Source organism: Hylaeus volcanicus, chromosome 4 (genome assembly GCF_026283585.1).
Source record: "Hylaeus volcanicus isolate JK05 chromosome 4, UHH_iyHylVolc1.0_haploid, whole genome shotgun sequence".
Taxonomy (NCBI): domain Eukaryota; kingdom Metazoa; phylum Arthropoda; class Insecta; order Hymenoptera; family Colletidae; genus Hylaeus; species Hylaeus volcanicus.
In genome coordinates this window covers 9,269,094-9,289,176 of record NC_071979.1, presented here as the reverse complement: position 1 = coordinate 9,289,176, position 20,083 = coordinate 9,269,094, and the positions used below count along the sequence as shown (strand labels likewise).

Below are 20,083 nucleotides of genomic sequence, written 5' to 3'. Positions count from 1 at the left end.
TAAACCTTTCTTGCAGCAGGAAGTTGTTCATATTCGTTCAGAAGCAGTGCCAATAGTTAAAGTTACCGAACTCCTCTGCGGTTATACCTAAAAAGTCGTGTTTCCTTTGCAAACTGTGTCGCTTTGCAGATACGTATTCCATACTTCGGGCCGCGTTCCTCGCTCGGATGAAAAAGAGAGTTCCGCAGGCGGACACTCGTAAAAGTACCGTTTCGTTTTAAGTCCCAACGCATCTGCAGGGCTCGGTCGTAAAAAGGCCAGTGTCGCCGACGGATCTAGATCCATATGCACCTTTCTTCCGGGGCGCTCGCAATTAGCGAAGAAGATTCTCGAAGATGAATTTTTGAAATGCTCGATTTGAAATTGTTGCGTCGCTAATGACTCGGTAGATGAACTTCGTTTGCATATAAAGACACCAAGACGAATCGATCTCGAGGACAGCGAATAACAAGAAGCAAAGTAAACGGTCTTGTAGTGAAAAGGCTCAATTCTCGCTCCTAATAGCCGACGCATTATGTCAACCGTTCCCTGGACAACCGTTTATTACGGGGTTGCGCCGCGATAAAAGACGCATTTTGCATAATGCAAGATAATCAAGTGGGACGGGTTCGGGACAGGTGTGCAGGCGTCCCACCAGACGCCGCCATCATCCTTCGTCGTTCTACAGAGTCGACGTGTAAATTAATAATCTATTAGGACATCCTCTCCTCCTTCCCGTGCGCTTCATCTTCGCTTCTTTCGCCTTCTTCCTTTTCGTCTCTTTTCTCGGTTTATCGTCTCCTTGAACGTCGCTCTACTTTTTACGTTCGGCGCCTCTTCCGTCCTGAATTTTGGTTGCCGTGAAATTACTCACGCTCTCGTGGTCTCAGAGTTACACAACAATTAATCGAACGACGAAATTTGTAGTAGAAAACAATCCTTTGGTTAAAAGCAAAAGAAAGGAAACCAGACTGGTGGAGATGGCGAGGCTTCCCTCGCGGGCTCCCTCTAATGATCCCCTCTGGGGCCAGGTCATTTGCAAATTCGTCCGTGACGACTTGCAAATTTAGCTGTTACGAATTTTAGTGTTTGCCAGGTGCCCGTGATCGTAAACACACCAGCAAGGCTCTCCTCGCTGTATTCAATCGCGCGCCTTCGGAGCCGATTTAATCTCACGGCTGGCATTAACCCTCCCGAGTGGCAGGATCGATTAGATTGGATCGACGCCCGGGAGATTTACGTAAATCATCGGGCCCGATCCGATCGATCTTACCTGGGCGTAATTTATCGCGCGACCAGCTGGTCCCCTTGATTTGTCGCTCGTGGACACTCGCTTCGTTGCTTCGTCCTCTTTCCTGGCCGAGTTTCGCTCGAGGTGAAGCGCGAATAACGACAGTGACAAATCATCGTTGACTCTTCGCGGGTATATCGATCCTTGATTTCGAGATACTCTCGTTATTCGAGAAATCAATGTGCATGTCTCACATATCGATGCATTTTTTGGTAGACGTCCGTTTGAATGATGAGAGAAAATTCTGAGGATTGTTTCTTACCTACTTCGTAGTATAAGATGGCAGAGCGTCGTACCTTTTTTAAAATTTATGCGGAATGCTCCATTTCTTTTCGATACTTTGTTAGCTGAAAGCAGATTCAACGATCTGTTATAATGAGAGCGCTGATTATAATGTGCCACCTTAAGAAGATTGCGTGTTAGGCGTTGTTACAACCGCCACTTATCCTGCAACACCCAGTATGTAATAGTATATAATGGACAAAGTGTAGAGAACCGTGATATTAATTAGAAAGTTATAAATTTCCGACGCGAAGTTAAAAATGTGATCATAACTGTGTTTAATATTAACGGTACTACCGTGAAAAAATAAAGAAGGCTATACAACTTTGGCAGAATACAATCAAGGTTCGCACACGATGGTCCAATCGCATCGATTTCTGTGCAATCGCGAAACGTGCTCCCAGGCAGGAACACAAATTAGGCCAAGTTTTATCGCCGGAGGAACCACGTAAACTGCGTCGCGAGTGAAAAAGTGCGCAGTAAAGCAGAGTGGAAAAAGGAACAAAAGACTTTTTCGAAGCTCTCCGGTCAAGATAGACGACTAATCGAGCTTCCAAATGGCCGATTCGCTTCGCCTATATGTCATGAGGCGAGAGAGCGCGCTCGCTTGCAAAAAGTACGATGCGGCAGGTAACACGCAAGAGAGAGGTGGAGATCGTGTGGGATCGTTTCACGGTGCCCTTGAATGAAACGCCGCCGTGGGGTTATTCGATTTAACCCCGTCGGTTAAATGCAGATCTCGAGCGGCCGTGGACGACATCCTCCGGGATGGCGTTTATGTAAGACGATCCATCCGTGATCACGACTTCTAGATCCCGGATGCCAGCCTCTTTCTGTGTCGCGTTCGCGATACCTGCTTGCTTTCGCAATCGATCATCGCTCCAGTAATTAGTCCGAGTTTTAATTTTCCATTCGAGTCACCTTTCGAGTTGAAAGACGTGCTGATATTTGGAATTTTCCTTCCCCGAGTACGCCCAACTTTGAAAAGTTAGCGTTCGAGTGATCCATTAATCGTAATAGGAGCTAGGATTGTATGCGAAAGCTTTAATTAATAATAGAGAACAAGTTAGTCCATAAAGTGCTATGGACTCCATATACAGGTTGAGGTAATGTTAAGTAACATGATGTATGCGCATATGACCTATAGCAAACCCAATGCAGCATCTAATTTCGCAGAGGTTGCCATGTAGAGTCTAATCGAAGAGTCCGCTGGCATACTCTGAATGAAACGTGCAGAAATCCCTCTCCCGTCGTTCGCTTCCTCATTCCCAACGCGTTAAACATTGCCGCGACTGCTCCAATTGGAAACGTTCGAGTCCAAGAAATTTCTATGGAGCCATTCTGCCACAGCGGAGTTAATTTTCGTAAGAAAAAATGTTCGAACGGTCGAAATATAGCGAGTTTGACATGGCGACAGTTTCTAAGCAGCGTCTCGGAACAAGTGCGCGGCGTGCACACCGTGGCAGACAGGAGCCGGGTAATCGATTCGTAGCGATCGACTTTCAACGTTTATCGGGGCAGTCGATCGTGGCAGGGCCCCGCGGTCGCGGATCTATCCGGCCGTTGAAACGATTTGCTTCGATGGGGACACGGAATGATCCGATCGAGATCGAGCCTAATCGTCGGGGAACGCTCGCGCGGCCTCTTAATGAGCCGTCCCCTGGAAATGTCACTGACGCCGCGGTGAAAGCTGAAATTCCAATTCTTCCGGGGACATGTCGCAACGGACACGTGCCACCAGATGTCGAGAGATGCACTGCGGCGAAATAAAATCGATCCTAACGTGTGACAGTATCACAGGTACACCATAATCGTCTCGTAATCCTCGCCAGTCTCCAAGAAGACGAGAAAGCAACTATAAAGGGTTTTACTATCGGACACCGTGGGTCTTTATTGTTTCATAAACCGTATCCTCGGGTTATCGTTGCTCCTGATGTCTCCGATAAACGATCACCCGATAAATAATTCGTAATCGGTTTATTTCATAATATGGCGTCGCCGCGCGAGCCGCTCGAGCCTCGTTCCCGCGGAATGACTCACGCCTGGTAATCTCTAAGCGGGTTGTAACGCACTCGCAACAACAATATTTCAGTCGGCGTTAAACCGGCGAGGTGACACCGATTATTAGATACGGCCGTGAGCGGCTTGCGTCGCGCCTACAAGCGTCGTTCCAGCTGACTTATCCGTGGATTGCCGCGAGAATAAAGACACCTCGTGGCGTCTTCGGTTCGTGGATTCCTGGCTCGAAAATCCCTAGACTCCGGGAAATCTTGGATCAACCGAGAGGATTCTTCCGAGCTGGGGAATTATTGGCGATTCGAGGCCTTTATCGGTAAGCGTTAATATCAGCTATGACACAGCACGTTGTATACGTGAATGCATTTACTATTTTTGTCATTAAACGCAAACGTCGGCGTCGCGTCGTTCGCCGTTGGCGAACGTTTTCTAATTAGCATTCTATGCGTCGCGCGAGTGAAAATTCCGTGCAACTATTCCACTACGTCTCTCGTAAATGCAAATGGTTCTGCGAAGCACGTACATAGCTGGATCAAGAATGAAAAATGAATGTTGTTGTCGCGATGTTAATCACCGAGCGTCAAACGAATCCACTTCCCGGAATTTCCACGGCTTATTAGGAACGAGTCGTATCGTCTTAAAAAATGACAATTTATCGCGACTCTGGAAGCATGATAGGAATTAAAATCTTCTTCGCCTTGTAACAGTTTCCACAAAATTACTCTGTCGTGAAAGAAAGGATACCGAAAGCTAAAATGCGCAATTACTTAATTGAAAACACCGATAAGGACGGAGATAAAACATCTCTATGAAAATTCATAATTTCCATGTTTAAAGATCGACTGCAACTATCGGTATTCTACTCTAGCTCGATAGAAATAATTCCATTAATTAAGAAATGTAACGAAGTCCCGCAGTCCCGTTGGAACGGAATAAAATAATCATCGAATACGCTCGGGCACGCAGAATCGTTGGATATATTTCCATTTAGTCTCTCGATTTCCTTGAAACGAGCGATTCCGACATCTCGGAATCTCGCTCGGCGATCGACGCTCGTTCCGGGCAACGAAAATAAGAAAATCCACGCGGAGCTCTCACGATGCAAGGCGGAACGATCGTACGCGACCGAGCGTTCACGATTTTACGCCCGCGAGAGATCGCTGCCACGATGGCAATTAGCCGATAGCTCGGGACGCTCGACGAGAAGGCGGAGAGGATGATCAATGATAATGATTCCACCGAACGTGATCGACACGCTCGGTGGATCGGCCACGTGTGCCGGCGCGGAGACGTCGATCGTACTCGCCGCGTTCTCTCCGTTTCGATTCCGTTCCCGCCTGCTCGATCGCGGATCATTTTGACCTCGTCCCGATCGATAAACACGAATTCCACGAGCCCTAATCCCCGACGTTCGACCGATTTGCATCTCGATGAACCGTATCGAACGTCTCCGCTGATGGTCGCGGAGCACGCGGACTGCTGGGATCGATCGTTGATCCCCTCGCACTTTTCTTTCTCCCTTTTCCACTTACGCTTCAACATCGGTTGCTTCGTCTCTATTTATCTAAATCAAATTTCAGTTAACAAGATCGACCACCCCTGTTCAACGTTGTAGAAATGTTCACGAGTTTTAGCTCGACAGCCAACGTCTTAAAAGAAATAGAAGTCCAAATTTGTAGATATCACGTTGATCGAATGCAACAGTTTCGTTTATGCCTGTTCGCGCTGTGTCAAAAGTTCGCGCAGTGTACTTACGAAATAACTCGATACAATCGGTTCCGTTTAATTCTAAATAAAGTTCTCACGTTTACTCCCACGTTTGCGTTCGTTTTAATCGTTCGCTCTTCGAATCGCGGCGATCATGGTATTTCGAGCGAGCCGAATGAATTTTCGCGATCCTTCGTCGGGCGTGTCCATCGTATCGGACAGGATCTCGCGTAAAAATCGATGGATGCCGTTGATTATTTACCAGTGGTGCACAAAGTGCCGTGGAATAAAATAAGGAGGATTTATAAAAAAAATTGTGCAAGAAGTACAAATAATTTATCAATTATACTTCGAAACTTTGATACTTCAACGAGTATCCTCGTACTTGCGATCTCTTAAAAAAATTAATGTTTCTCGTAATGAAAAGAAAAGTTACTACAAAAAAAATTAAACGATCAGCTCTTTAATATCATCGTACTCCAGCAAGGAAAAAGATTGCGCATCACTGTTTTCGAGGCATTCGGTTCCTGAAGCCGTGGATTATTTCAATCGACGCGCGTTATCGCGGCCCGTAATCGAGTAATCGAGAGTCCGCGCGCTTTGAATGCGCCATTGTGCGCGCGCTGCGCGGCGAAAAAAAAACGCGGACACCGTGCCGTTACGTGAAGCGAAGTCGTGGCTATTAACTCTCGACGAAATTGAACGAGATCCGATCTCGCACTCCCACGCGGGATACGCGCCGCGGAAATATCAGCAAGCGAAGAATATAATCTCCGTGGCTCGAGCCGCCACGGTTATCACAGGAACCGGCGAAAAATGTCGCTCGTAAATATCTGAGTGCATTACCCGTTTCACAATAGAGGGAGCGATCTATCGGCGCAGGATAACGTAAATCCGAAAGGGATCGAACCGATTATCTCGCGGAACCACGTCGATAGACCGTTTTAAGTGCACCTTTCCTCTTCCCATTCCTCCTGCAATTACTTCTCTTTCCAAACAGGAAACATTTCAGACTCTTCTACTATATATAAATACGTCGCTGAACGACACGTCAGTCACAAGTAGATGACAGTGCTTTTCACTGAAGAATTAAACGAATTAAATCTGAAAGTTAATTATCAAAGAAAATGAATCGTATTCAAGGGAACTAGTCTGGCAGTCAATGTGATACACGGCAATCTTTTTAATACGAAACATTTGCAATTCGTCGAAGAAAGTCTATTTTCTCGTCGATATTCTTCAGCAATGGAGGAAATGGCTCGAACACAGTTTCCGAGAGGACGAAAATCGCGACCGGGGCCAAAGATTTCTCACGCCGAAAGGTTTGATCGCGTCCACGTCCACCTGCGCGCAGTCCCATACAGAACGGGGCCCGACACTCTGGACATAAAATCATCTTACGCAACGGCGACATGCCCGAGAGAACCTTTCCAGTCCAGCGTAGCTGCATTACGTGCAAGTCCTGGCTGAATCGGGCACAGGGAATCGGCATCCGCGTCGCCGGCTACTCGCGACAAGTGCTCGTACCACTCACCGAGTGAGTCACTCCGCCGTGCTTATAGATAAGCGAGCTTGAGGAAGGCGGTCAGGCCCAGAAGTTGAGGAAGGGGCAGCACGAACGACCAAGAGGCAGAAAGAGAATGCACGGAAGATCCTAGGACTAGCTAGAAAGAGACAGTCTTTCGTCTAGCGCATCTGGACTCGTCCGGGGGCCTCTTTCTTTTCCACGCTGTTTTAAAAGCTCACCGTCTGCGGAGCATCGAACTTCCGTCATCGAAGATCGTATTTATCTATTTATCCCTGTGCGTTAATCTCGATGATCCCTCGCACCTTTCAACGCATCGACGGTTGCGAATAGGCATCGCCTACAACGCCATCCGTGCGTGACGGTCGGGCCAATATTATTGTCTGGCGACCTAGATAAACAAGGAGGAACCACGCTTGGATCGAACAGCAAAGGAGAGGAAAATTGCGGAGAAGGGGGAAGTAGTTACCGTACCGAAGTGTACCGAAGTGAACCGAAGTAAAATAAGCATGGGTATAAGAGAATAAGCGAGAAGGTAGACTCCGAAGAAGAAAAACACGAGCAGCAAAGAGCAAAGAGAGCTGTAGAAGTAGAAACGAGAAGGCGCGCGATTAATCTACCCCGAGGGCCGAGATCCCAGGATCCCGGGAGCGCATAAACAATAGCGAGCGGGTTACAATGAGATTCAAATTGCCCGCGCATCGGCTCGCGTTAATCTGAATTAAATAACGCGCTGGATGATTGCGTGCAAGCGCGAAACGACGAGGCGAAGCCGGGAAAGAGGATAGAATGATGCCAGAGGGGGGGAAGTAAACAGAGAGCTGGTGGCTGGGTGGAGACGGGAAATAAGACGAGAGAGAAGGAAAGAGGAAGCGCGAGGATCGAGACAGAACTTCGTACAGCGGAACGTGACGCAGACCTCAGGCTCTAGGCTAGGACGTTGGGTAGCTGAGTATAATATTGGATCGACCAGGTCTTCGAAATCTGCCAGATCCAACGATCCTTTGATTTCCAAATGCTGAGTAACGTTTCACGTCCAACACGTACGACGCACCGAGGGACAAACAAAGTGCGAGAAGGAGCAGGGTGAAGCTGTTCACCGTAAGAAGAGGACGAAGAAGAGGGAGAGCGCGCGAGTCGAGGGCTGTTGCGTACGGTCGCAGGTAGATAGGTGATACATTGGCAGCAGCACGGCGGTGCGGTGCAGCAGCGTGCAGCAAAGTGCATTCGGTGCATTGCCGTGCAAAAGATAGCAGAGGCAACGAGGCGAGAGCGACACAGTGCGGCGAGGAGAAGGCCAAGAGAGGCGAGCAGTCAGCCAGTCAGGCAGGCGTGCCCGATGGTTACGGCAATCACCGCACATGCTCCCAAGCTTCTGACCACGAAGAACACAAACGAAACCTTGCGTTCGACTGCTGTCCATTTATTGTATCCGCCAAAGAAAACCTCCTACGGCTCTGTGTCTCTGCCGATCCAGCGACGAGCGATCGTTAATTGTCTCCGAGTAATGGGCTGACTTGTCTTCTCGATCGTTTCGTTCTTCTGGATGCTTTGATGGATGATTTCGGGTACTTTTCGAGTGGTGTAAGACTGCTCCAGAAGCACGGATATTAAGCTTCGCGGTTGCACGGTATACCACTCGACGTACGCATGTTCGCAAGCGCCTAAGAATGAGCGATAAATCCCATTTGCGTTCAATTCGCAGACAACGGGATACTAAAGAACGTGTTGCGCGCAACTGTTGCTATCCCAAGCTAACGATCAGGTATCATTGCAAGATCGTTAACTACTTCGAATCCTAGTTAGGTAGAAGAAAGCGATCGACTGACTATTCCAAGTCGATAACGGTTAAAGATTAGACGCAGCATACTCGACCGCTGCGTGCAGCATTGTTTCATTCATAAATACAACTGCTAAACGGAACGCTTTGTTTTCCGCTTTGATTTCCTCTTATGCGAGTCTAATCAATCCTGCTACCTGTGAGTTGCCTCGTACCTGTTCGTCATTCACTCTCATCCTGCAACACTATCGCACTTTATGCTCACCTATGCTCAACCACACCGTGCTCGTTCCTAACTTTATCGTTACGCGAGAAAATAGAAGAGATACGCTAGTCATTCAAGGATCGTATTGCAGCAGGATGTCGACGAGGAAGAGTTAAATCAAACTTGAAATCGATCCAATAATCTTCGTTACCCAGGCTCCAGAAACCTCTCGCATTCGCATGCTTCTGGTCGAACGAAATAGATTCCGATGCGCATTCAACGCCTTGCTGTTGCAGATTCCAATCTGCGGTATCTCATTTTATCGATTAATTTCGAGGAGGATATATATTTGACTCGTGGCCATAGCGACGACCCACTTTGTCTAAACATGCTCCACTTGAAAAAGAAAGTCGAAGAGGTTTTGGAACTTCCTCTCCGATGTCAACGCAAAAGAGAACCCCAAGAATCTAACCAACCGCCTCTAGGATCGATCATCAGAAATAAAACGAAATTCGAATGAAAATTCCAAAAGTAGACCCGGTAGACGCGTTCTGTGCACGATCAAAAAGAAGCTCGCGCGATTCCGTAGCTGGTATTCGCCTGGGCGCTGCTGGTGTGCGTCGGATCGTGCGTGTGCGATCACGGTGTTAGCGCCGTGGGGCAAGCATCCACCTGCCCGAGCCATACGCCCACGCGGCGGGTGTTCAGACTCGCCGGTACGCGCACACGCTCGCCCTCGTCCAGCGGACGTATGCACACACCGAGCTGAACGCGGCGGATTCTGACGAGAGTAGCCCGCGGGCCTAACTCCGTTACAATGAGAGCTGCTCGTGGCATTCCGTGAAACACGTTGAACACGTCATTGTTCGAGAAGAGCGCCGAGGGACGACCTACGCGCGTACACACGCTCGGCGAAGCTGCGCGTAGCCCCTTGGCATCGGAGCTGACCAAGAGGAGGAGAAACGAGGAGAGAGTGACTAGGAAGATGCGGCAGATCAGTGGAAAGAGGACCGGAGGATGGAAAGAGTGCTCTGAGAGAGGGAAAGGGAGAGTGTCCGAGCAGAGAGGAGCGCAGAAGTGTCTGACTACTCGGGTGGTGGTCTGAGAGAAGTCGGAAACGGGAAAGGGTTGGTTGCATAGTTTCTGGGAGATATAATGAACTCGTAAGTTGAAGGTGTAGATATAGAAGCATGTTCGACGATAGGGATATATACAGGTCCAGAGCTGAGGAGAGGGTGGTCTTAGGAGAGGGAAGCGTGGAAGTGTCTGGCTATCTCGTAAATGGAAGGTGCTGAGATAGAAGAACGTTTGGAGATGGGGATGCGAGTCTAGAACTGAGAAGAGTGTTGTCTTGGGGGTGGAAAGTGTGAAAGTAGCTGGCTAACTTTTAAATTGAAGGTGTAGAGATAGGGCCGAGTCTAGATGCTCAAGTGTCTAGTTCCTCGAGTAAAGTTTTGAGAGAAGTCGAAACAGAAAAGGATTTCATACTTGGAAGACGTAGAGGTCGAAGTATGGAGACGGGTCCACAGACCTGAGAACACCGAAGCCTCGAATGAAGAAGTTACTTGTTAGTAACTTCCCATTCACAGGAACACTTTCGTCGGTGAACCATAGAAGGAATCAACATGACACTTGAATATGTCATAAGGAGTTATATCTTTCTCAGTGGCTGTATATGGGTGCCATGGGAGCGAGGCAGGAGTGCTCCAGAGAATGCTATGGAAGCATCCAATTGTTACCAACGTAGAATGCGGTAACCCAGATGTTACGCGCTAACTTAATTTCGTATGACCAATGAATGTAAAGGATGAATACAATAGTGGATTGTTGGTAGTGTCCTCCTTAGAGAGACTACACGGTTATGCGATCTCTGCCGTGTCGACATTGTAGCGATTCAAAACTCATTTGCATTGGTAATCCAAGTACAACTTCTACACTCGGTTGACTATTTGCCCGACAGTTTCACTTCCTCCGAGTGGCTTATATCTGTACCTCTAATGGATGTTTGTGGATTATTTCACGCTTAACGATATGAATTTACGAACTAGTTGAACTCTCTTCGAGAAAGCTCATCCAGCCAAACACCTGCCTCAAACGCGAGAAATTCGAAAGTGGAAAGATTCTACTTGAAAAGTCTCGCAAGACTTACGAAAATACGCGGTTCTTCGCAGCCCTATTATACGAAGTCCAGGAGGCGGCACTATCGCGTAATCGCAGCGTGTTCAACTGCAGGTGCATAGAAGATGGACAGATAGAAACAAGCTGAGAATAAGCAGTTGAAATCGAAGGCAGAGAACGGAGCGGCAAAAATGACTGCAAAGGAAGGTTTCGATCGTGAAGTAAAAATATCTGAGACTAGTAGAAAAAAGAGAATTGGCGCGAGGAAGATAGGTGGCAAAGGTGAGCCAATGTGCTCGATTTTGGGAAACAAAATTTCCCGATAAAACCGACGATGCGGATCGGAACCGGCAGTGCAAGCGGATGCTGGTAATCCGTAATATCGGTTGGCGGCTGTAACACTCGTATTTACAGGATTTAGGCGCGGTTACAGGGGCCAGCTAACGGGGAGAGAGTAACGAGCAGCGAGCACGAACGCGGTGGAATTCACGTAATCGCCTCTCTCTTCCATACTATCTTCTCTCGTCGTTCCGATAGTAGCCTGTTTTCATCGTGAAAATACCTCCTTAGGGCTGTCCACATCTGCTACTCGATCTACCGAGCAATAGAAGAGGAGCTCCTGAAATTTACACTCTCGCCATTTATGTTAGTCGACGACCTCTGGAAGGATCTGAAAATATTTTTCGGCGTGGCAGCATCAAAGCCTCGATATTCACCCGGTAGAACAATTAATTCGATCCCGAAGCGCATATTTATGACACACGTGCCTCGAGAGATCAGGATTTCGCGAGCGCGTTGGCATTCCACCCTGGATCTCCCCGAAGGGACAGGCGTTCGTCCTGCTGTCGGCGATTCCACGAATTCATCGTTGCGTTCGCGTACCACGTGAATCACACGCAGCATCGTGCTCAGGACGCTACGCCGTCCGATACTCGAATCACCGTAATTACCTGCTTGTCATGGCACCACATCCCAGTTTCGAAATACGTCGTCGTTTAATGGTCGGTGAAATTAATTCCATTCGCGGTTTTTCGACAGTAAATAATTAAATATGATAACCGCGGGAAGAAACTGTAGATTTCGATGATTCGATACGCAGAAGGAAAGACGGTTTAGCTCTAAAAATTGATTTGTAGAGGGGTGGAGGTGGGATCACTGCATTCCATCGAAAACAATTAGCACATCCCGTCGTATAAAATCCAGGTCTAATTAAACCCTCGGAATCCCAGGCAGGAATCTCCCAGGCGATTGATCGGTAATGCACGAAAATCAATTCGGTACATCCGAGGAACACCCGTAAGTGGGCGCGCGTGATTGGGATTTTTGCGAGCGGTCCGCTCGATTTAAAGCCGAGTCGTAAAGTGTCCCCCTCCAGTCCCGTGGGATCAGATATAAACGCGACGGGCACGGACGTTGGAATCGAACGAGCCCCCGACTCGGACGTTTTTTCGCTGGCAAATCCTAATTGTATCTCGGTTTACCTGCCACGGATTTACGCGGCGGCCTCGAGGCCGTGGTTTCGCCCGCTTGCGTGCGGAAATCTCGAGGGTGGTCGAACCGATCGCTCGGGCCAACCGAGCGGCGGAGATGATTCCGTGATTACAAACTCGGGTGCCGGTGAATCTTCGCTTATTCCCTATTAATCTCGTATACGCGATACGGCAGCACGATACGCCAAGGCTCGCTTGGGCGATGAGTGATCGCCGATACCTTCCGCTCGGGTCAACTGCGACTCGTCTTCGTTATCCTTTCGGCTCACCGCTGGCTCGTTACCGCCTCTGTGGCTTTACAAGGGGTTCGAACGATGGCCAACCACGGTGGCGGGATCGTACATCGTATAAAAAACTGTCGCAAGCATTAAGGTTAAAACTGTCCACTGGATACCACGAGCGTTCGCCATCGAAAAACTGAAAAATCGCACGATACTTATCTAAATCGTTCGAGGAAAGGTTAACGGAGGCAAGGTTTATCGCGGATCAACGAAGGCCGGTCTTAATCTCTCATTGGAATCCTCGGAACGCCGTTATCCGTGCGCAACTTATTAACGTCGGATTCGATGAGACGGCAGCGATCGTAAATCGACCAGGACTCTCGCAGGCTACCATGCGAGGTTTAATGTTTGTTTCGTGCTGGCGTATAAGTCGAAAGATTACCGTATATCTGCGGTTTATTAAGATAGCGATGCGAGACGCGCATGGGGCGCGTTGCGTCGGATTAAACCGCGACGCTGACTGAAGTCGAGGGAATTTTACAATCCGAGTAGACAGGCCATCGGACCAGGGGGCCCTGGGTATCGTATAAGGCGCGGCGTAAACGCGTAATTTGCCCTCCGAACCGCGCGAGTCTTCCGGCTTCGTCGCCGCCATGATCTTACCGCGAGCACGTAATCTATTTCCCTATGCGAACTGGCTGCCGTTTAGTCCGCTATTTCCACGGCTTTCCGCGATGCATCGTTGCGTCAGATCGAGAATTTAGACCGCCAACCACGGATGATCGATTCAGGTGTAGCTGGCAAGCGTTGAATATCTTTGACATACCAAATCTACCATATCCAGCTCACTGTTACTCTAACAGCAAATGCGGTTATCACAAAACTTCTTGAAAATTATATTTTAAGATCTTACGATTACAGATATCTCTTTTGTACGTACCCTTAAGAAGGTACCATTAAGGGTTGAAACCATAGCCAAACGATAATTCCATTAGCGGAGAACATTGGCTGACTCGCCTAGTCTCCAATGCAAATCCAGAAATCGCGATACGTCCGATTTGAAGAGGATGGCTGATGGGTTACGTGAGCCGTCGACGTTGCATGACAGCCGCCGATTACACCTCAGCGTATTCGCACGCGCGTCACGCGTGTTCGAGCGTAATTGACGCGCGGCAACAATATCGTCCTTATTATGACAATTACAAGTAGCGAATGAATTCGCAGCTGTAATTGGATTCGTCAGCCGTAAGTGGTCCCTTTGTTCGCAACAAACAAGGACCCTTCCGAGTTGTTTTTAAATTGCCTGATTTTCATGCGCGTTGGAAATGATTGTCTGAAGTGTTTCACTAGAGTGAAGTAACGAAAAGTGAAATGATGAACTTTCCGTGCAATATCCCACATTTCGTTGTAATGGTAGTTACCAAATAAGCTTCCAATTATTTTCACGATTAATTATTTCTGTCATCTCGCTACACCAGAAATCCCTCGACCAAAACGTAATTAACGTTACTCCGAAAAGGTGATCTTCTCGCAAAAGTATGCGAAAACCGCGGGACGATTCTTCTGGAGAATCGAATGTCGTAATTAGTTGGTGCACGTCCACGCACTCGGCCCAGAAACTGTCGCTCACCGCGCGCGTTAATTGCATCTAAATCTCTTGTAGGTGTTGCAGCACTGCGCTGCAACCTGTCGGTACGCTTTTACCGAGGTAATTTATCGGTTCGCCCACGTAAGTCGGGATTCCATTAGTAACTTATTAATAGAGCAGACTCTCGCGCGAGAAAATCGCTTCGACGATGGGCAAAATTTTATCCTAATAATAGACAAGTGGAAACGGTGTGGCGATTTACTCTCAACATTTTCTTTCGTCGAACAGTTATAAGGTAAATGCAATTTTATCTTGTATCTACCAGCAATGACATTCCGAGTGTTCCATCTACCTTTATCAGACGTTTCGATAAATTTCTGATTAATTTCCCTTCGACGAGGACAACTATCGTCCAAGCATCCATCAAACGAGCGGCACAGCGTTCGCGTGCATTTCAAAACATGTTAGTCGGATAATTGCGCAACGGCCATTACGACGAGACAACGCTCATCGGGTTCCAGCCGATTACGATGGCGGCTCGCGATTCATGAATCCGCTTGGCTTTCCCATGCTAAACTTCCGATAACTGAGTTTTAATCCGTATGCGATAGTGGTAGAAGGATTTAATGATAGTATCGCTGCTTATAGCTATCCAGTAATTCGTATTGCGCCGTGTATCTACCGAGGGGAGTGAAATAATTGGTACACCCTGATAACGCGTGACGCTCAACTTCATGGAAGTTGCAATTACGGTTAATAATCTGAAAGTATTCAATTATTTTCGTCATCTGACTCCAAAATAACCTACAAATTGCACTGATTCTAGGCTATTGACTGAGATGCGTCTAAATAACTAACAGCTGAAATGATGATTAATTTAGGCAAACAGAAGAGTATCGATGATGATAATAACAAAGTCGCAAACATAACATCAAAGCTTCTTCCTTGTAACGATATTTTAATCCCACGTATCATCTTCGCCAGAATAATCTCACCGTTCCCCAGTACTCTATTTGCCTCTCATCAGGACTCTAACGGAGACTAGTTTTGTCGAGAGTAGAAATTAGATAAGACGACGCGACGATGATCCTGGATATCGCTAAATTGACGCTGATTCCTAGTAAATTACACGGTCGATTGCACACTAGTGTCTCCCAAATCGTGACCGCCTAGTAAAGACCACAGCCAGATAAGAACGCGACCGAGACTAATGGCGAGCACGAGTGATCTTCCTTCTACGTATGCGCGTGTACGTGTGTATCGAGTTATTAATCGTTGGCACTCTCAGCTCGACCGCTTCGAGCAGCGATCCGTTCAGACAAAAGGAACAGCGAGGCGAAATCCTTGCCGTGACGCACCGCTTCTTCCTCTCTTATTTTCAATTTAATTAAGATCTGCTCTTCTGCGGTCTCGTTTCAATTTTCTGGGTCGCTGATTATTTATGCGGCTTTCAAGTGATTTCGAGGTGGATTTCTTAACGGGCTGAACTCTCTTTCGACTAGCATAGCGATTGTCTAGATCATCACCCAAACACTGTCCTCGGCATTTCCCTCACTCTGCATAGAACCCCGAAGCTGTGGTTCTGTTTCTACCATCGAGTTGGCACAATAGATGCCTGAAGGCGTCGTTAACGAACGGGATACGCAATCCGCGCATCAAGGAGGATGAAAAACCACGGAACTGGAGCGTCGAAGATACCTGGCCGGTGAACTGGGTCGCGCGGTGTCCTCGGGATTGGCCAGCGAGCGGAGAAAGTGTTTCTTTCGAGCAGGGCGACGACTCTCGCGAGGCACTGGCTCTCCCACACTATTTTATTCTCGGTTGGCCGAACACCGTTGCAACGCCTACTCGAAATCGCTACGGGTGGTCGGATTTTCCAACGAATACCTCCTTTTCCGCGTATCTGTTGATCGCGTGACTTCGACACCACACCGCCGTGTTATTATCCGCCAAAAAAACGCGACGCCAGGAGCTGCGAGTACGTTAGATCGCATTTGGCATGTTTGACGCATGGCTGCCGTGACCTTCCTGCGGTTTCATGGAACCTGCAACGGAGTACAACGCCAAAACTTTGGATGTGGAAGGCGTACTCGAGGCACTATGGGTTAACACTTCGAGTCCTGATAGTCCAGCAACGTTGTAACCGACTTCGTTAGGGATTTGCAAATGTTCTGATTCTGTAATAATAGGGGAATACATCTTGCTGCCTATTAGATTGGATAGCTAAGAAAACATTAGACCAAAGATCAGGTTGTAGGATCGAGGAACTGACTGTTATGCGGAGTCGTTAGGCAACCACCCGAGGCTGACGCGACTAATGTGCAAACATTCTCCTGAAAAGAGTTTCCCTTCGCCAACCTTCCCTTGGATAGCACAGGAGATGGCGAAAATGACGAAACTCGTAGCAGAGGCATTAATCAACAATTTAGTCCACGCCTGAACTATAATGTACAAAATCATCAATCCCTGATGATGCAAGTACAAAGTTAACAATACCTTCGAGTTACGTAAGAATTGCTGAACGAAAGCATCGAGCAGAATGGCTACTACGCACAGTGAACGGTTTTGTTTGCAATTTGCATATATCGAAACGAGGAAGCAACGTCTTCTGGTGTAGCAGCATTTATCGCGGTTTGAAGATTCAGCTAATGACTCGGAAAGAAGTTCCTCTATGATGCAGGAAGGATGCTACGGCGTTGATGAGCCAATCAAGAGCTTCGTATCGGCAAAGTCCTCGTGGGAACTTGAAACGATAGAACCAGAGGAATCCGTGCAATTAATAGAAGTCATGCAAGATTGCATGCTCGCTTGCGAAAGCGTCTGCGACAACTGTGGTCACCCGACTAGGTGTAGAAGCAGATGTTCCGAAGCCTGAGGTGAACGTAGAATTCCTCCTTTATTTGCATGCGACTGTATCACGAACACGATTGCAAACAAATCGGGAATTTTTATTCGTTTCACGCGCGTGCATCCAATTGGATACGTACTTATATGGGTGTGGAGAGTGTATCAATTTGAATGTACACACGTTTCCCATTTACCATCGTTGGTATGTGGACTAAATGCACTGCGTTGACTTCACGGGTTATTTGGCACATCGAATCTCCACTCGACGGAACATTCGATGTTTTAAAATTTAGTTTTTCTTTCTGACAGGTGGGTAACATTAGAGCCTTGCAATCGTTTTTCTATATTTCTAGGGTAATGCGACTAACCACACAGAAAGAAACGGTGACAACCCAGAAGAAACTGTTATACATTGCCAGAGGAGCGAAGGTGACGAAAGTTCACCTGCTCGCTGCTCTCAGGAAATTCCTCGACGCGCAACTGCCTCTATAGCGGATGCATCGAGACCTTTATTAATCGGCGGCGGCAGTCCTCGCTGGTTCGAACGTGTACGATCGAGTCGTAATAGATGAATACCCATCGCGTATTCCTGGACTACGCCCCTGTCGTTAACCCCGTTCACCCGACCTGGAATCTAGCTTCCCAAAAAAGAATCCCGTCGCCCGGATCCCGTAACGAGGCTTACCGACAGTCGTCCAGATAACGAGAGAGCAACGCGAGAAAGAGACGGATGGCGGCACTGCCAGAAGGGAAAAACCGGACACGGCCGAATGGACCGTTCGACGGAACGCGCAAGAAAATCACGTTCGTTACAGGTGTTCGGCCGTGTTCCTTGGCGTAATCCGCTCGTACGATCTTATCGGGGGAAATTAACCTCCCGCGGGACTCGAGCAAGTCAGTCCCCGTGACATCCCCCCCTCATCCCAACCGGCACTCGCATACCGCGGGTGCATCCATCGTGACGCGAGAGGACATCGAATAACGCGCGGTTTTCAAAGAGGTCGACCAGGGCCACTCCTCCTCGATAATTGCCGACTTCGTAACGGGCTTGCACGACCGCGATCGCTACAGCGCTGCTCGACCACTGTGTCCTCCTCGCAGCTGATCGCTGCTAACAGGGACACCTTGGACGCTCACTCCACGCTTTTCGAAATTTTGATAAATTCGACTATTGGTACGAATGACTCAATCTCCTTTAGATTAAGTTGTTGGCTTTGTTGGTATCGCCTCGCTAGTTTTCTTCGCGTTACTGTAACAGTGCCACTGGTAGCAATTCCTGTTTTACCTTTTACCGTCAGCAAGGAATGGCGCGAAAAAATCCTCGGAAAGCGGGGGAAACACGCCAGAAGTTCGTTCCATCTTCGACGAGTTAGTAGGCTAGTCGGTGAAGCTGCTCGGCAGAGCCTGTCTTCGCCTTTTGCGGTCCGAGTTACCATGAGACCGACGGCCAACCGTGTAGCTATTCGGTCGCACGCGTAAACGGTTGTCTCAGAAAATTCCCCGAGCTGCTACCAGCGGTTTTCTAGGGCTACCATCCCTGAGGAGGACTGTAGGAGTCGGTGCACCGTCGAGTGGCCGGTCAAGTAGACGATTAATTTGTCATGCTCGGCCGTGTTACATGCGTGTACCTCTCTGGTGGCTTGGCACGGCCGAGTGATATTATACGCGCGCGCCAACGATTCCTCATATTACGCGGTCAAACCGTCCGCCATTAATATCGGGAGGGTTCACGGGGCGGCGAAGCGGAGGGGGGTCCTGGACCCCACGTCGGGAAACGCCGTGATTAAATGGCCATTTTTTTCGCCGATGATAAAGGATGCCCGGCTCGATTACCGGCGGACCGGCATTAAAACCAATATAACGAGCGTGCCCAGCGGTGCGCTACTCTTCGCGGCAAGGACTAACGCGCGGGGAACAGGATCGGCGGTCCTCTTTTCTCCGATCGCGGCCATCTTTCCTCTCGCTTCGTCCAACGACGTATAGCTCCTTTTTTTCCAGCTCGTCTCCCGCTAACCTCTCGATATTTCCTCGGTTCCTTCGGTGACGGCTGATGAACGACGTGTACGAGCCGCGAATGCCTCGTTAGTCAATTAGCCACTCGCGCGCTTTCGTCCAGACATCTGTTTCTTTGAAAAGCTGACGTCGCGGTCGGCTTGCCATCGTGGACGCAGCGATTAAGAGAACGGCTCCGTTTCTGCGCTGACGTTTGTTTTCTTTTGGAGGTCAGGATTCGCGAGCGGAGGCTCTGCTGGAGTCCACCGTTTCCAGACCTGACGTTTCAAACGGTTGCCGACACTCGAGGTGTGTCCCTGAGTACGCGCACGTCTTCTGTAGAAAATTCAGATCGATAAGAGAGTTAACGGAGTCGAAGGTGAAGTATGACGCTATTGGTAGTCGACTTCGCTCTATTTCAGCGAGTAGCGGTACCGATGGCGTTTCGTCTTAACTCTCCCAACCGAACTCTCGAGCAGGACGCTTGGTCTACGTTGGATCCAGTAGACTCTACCACGGACGCAATTAACAGTCCGCGACTTATCGTTCACACTCATCGCGTGGCTATTATAATTCATAGTCATCGTTCTCCAAGTCCGTTCACCCTCGCGGTGCCTCTGACCAGGTAGCCAATACCAGATTCGCCTATTCCTATCATCCGCTACTTTGTCAGTTCCTTCGTAATCGCCTAGCCAGGAAGGACACGCCTCGAGCTCACCTCGCGAGCTCGCTGCGCCCCGAACAGGTGGCAATTTGCATTCACAGGGAAAAAACGAGGGAGGGCTACCGCCCGATCGAGCAGCCAGAGGCCTCTATCGCGCGGTATGCGCGAAATACCAAGCGTGGCTGCACGCACGGAGCGGAATGTCAGTGCACGGGATTCCTCCTCGACGATTTCCTTCGGACGTCCCCGTAATATCCCCCGGGGGAAGATGTATGCGCGCGAAACCCGCGTTTGCTCCCCATGAATCGCGAAACGACCTGAACGCTGCTCTTTCCCCGTCGCGGTGAGAATTATCGAGCCTGCTTCGAGCAGAAATTT

At 48.7% G+C, this 20,083-nt stretch overlaps 1 protein-coding gene across 1 annotated transcript in view; it reads left to right on the top strand.

Moving 5' to 3' along the window:
- The first annotated feature begins 2,173 nt into the window (after positions 1-2,173).
- The window catches only part of LOC128875157 (citron Rho-interacting kinase-like), a 63,806-nt gene continuing 45,896 nt past the window's right edge, over positions 2,174-20,083 (top strand). Inside the window, exons 1-2 of the mRNA XM_054120530.1 lie at positions 2,174-2,182; positions 3,810-3,884. Of these exons, the coding sequence (XP_053976505.1) occupies positions 2,174-2,182; positions 3,810-3,884 (84 nt within the window). The remainder of the gene's footprint in view (positions 2,183-3,809; positions 3,885-20,083) is intronic.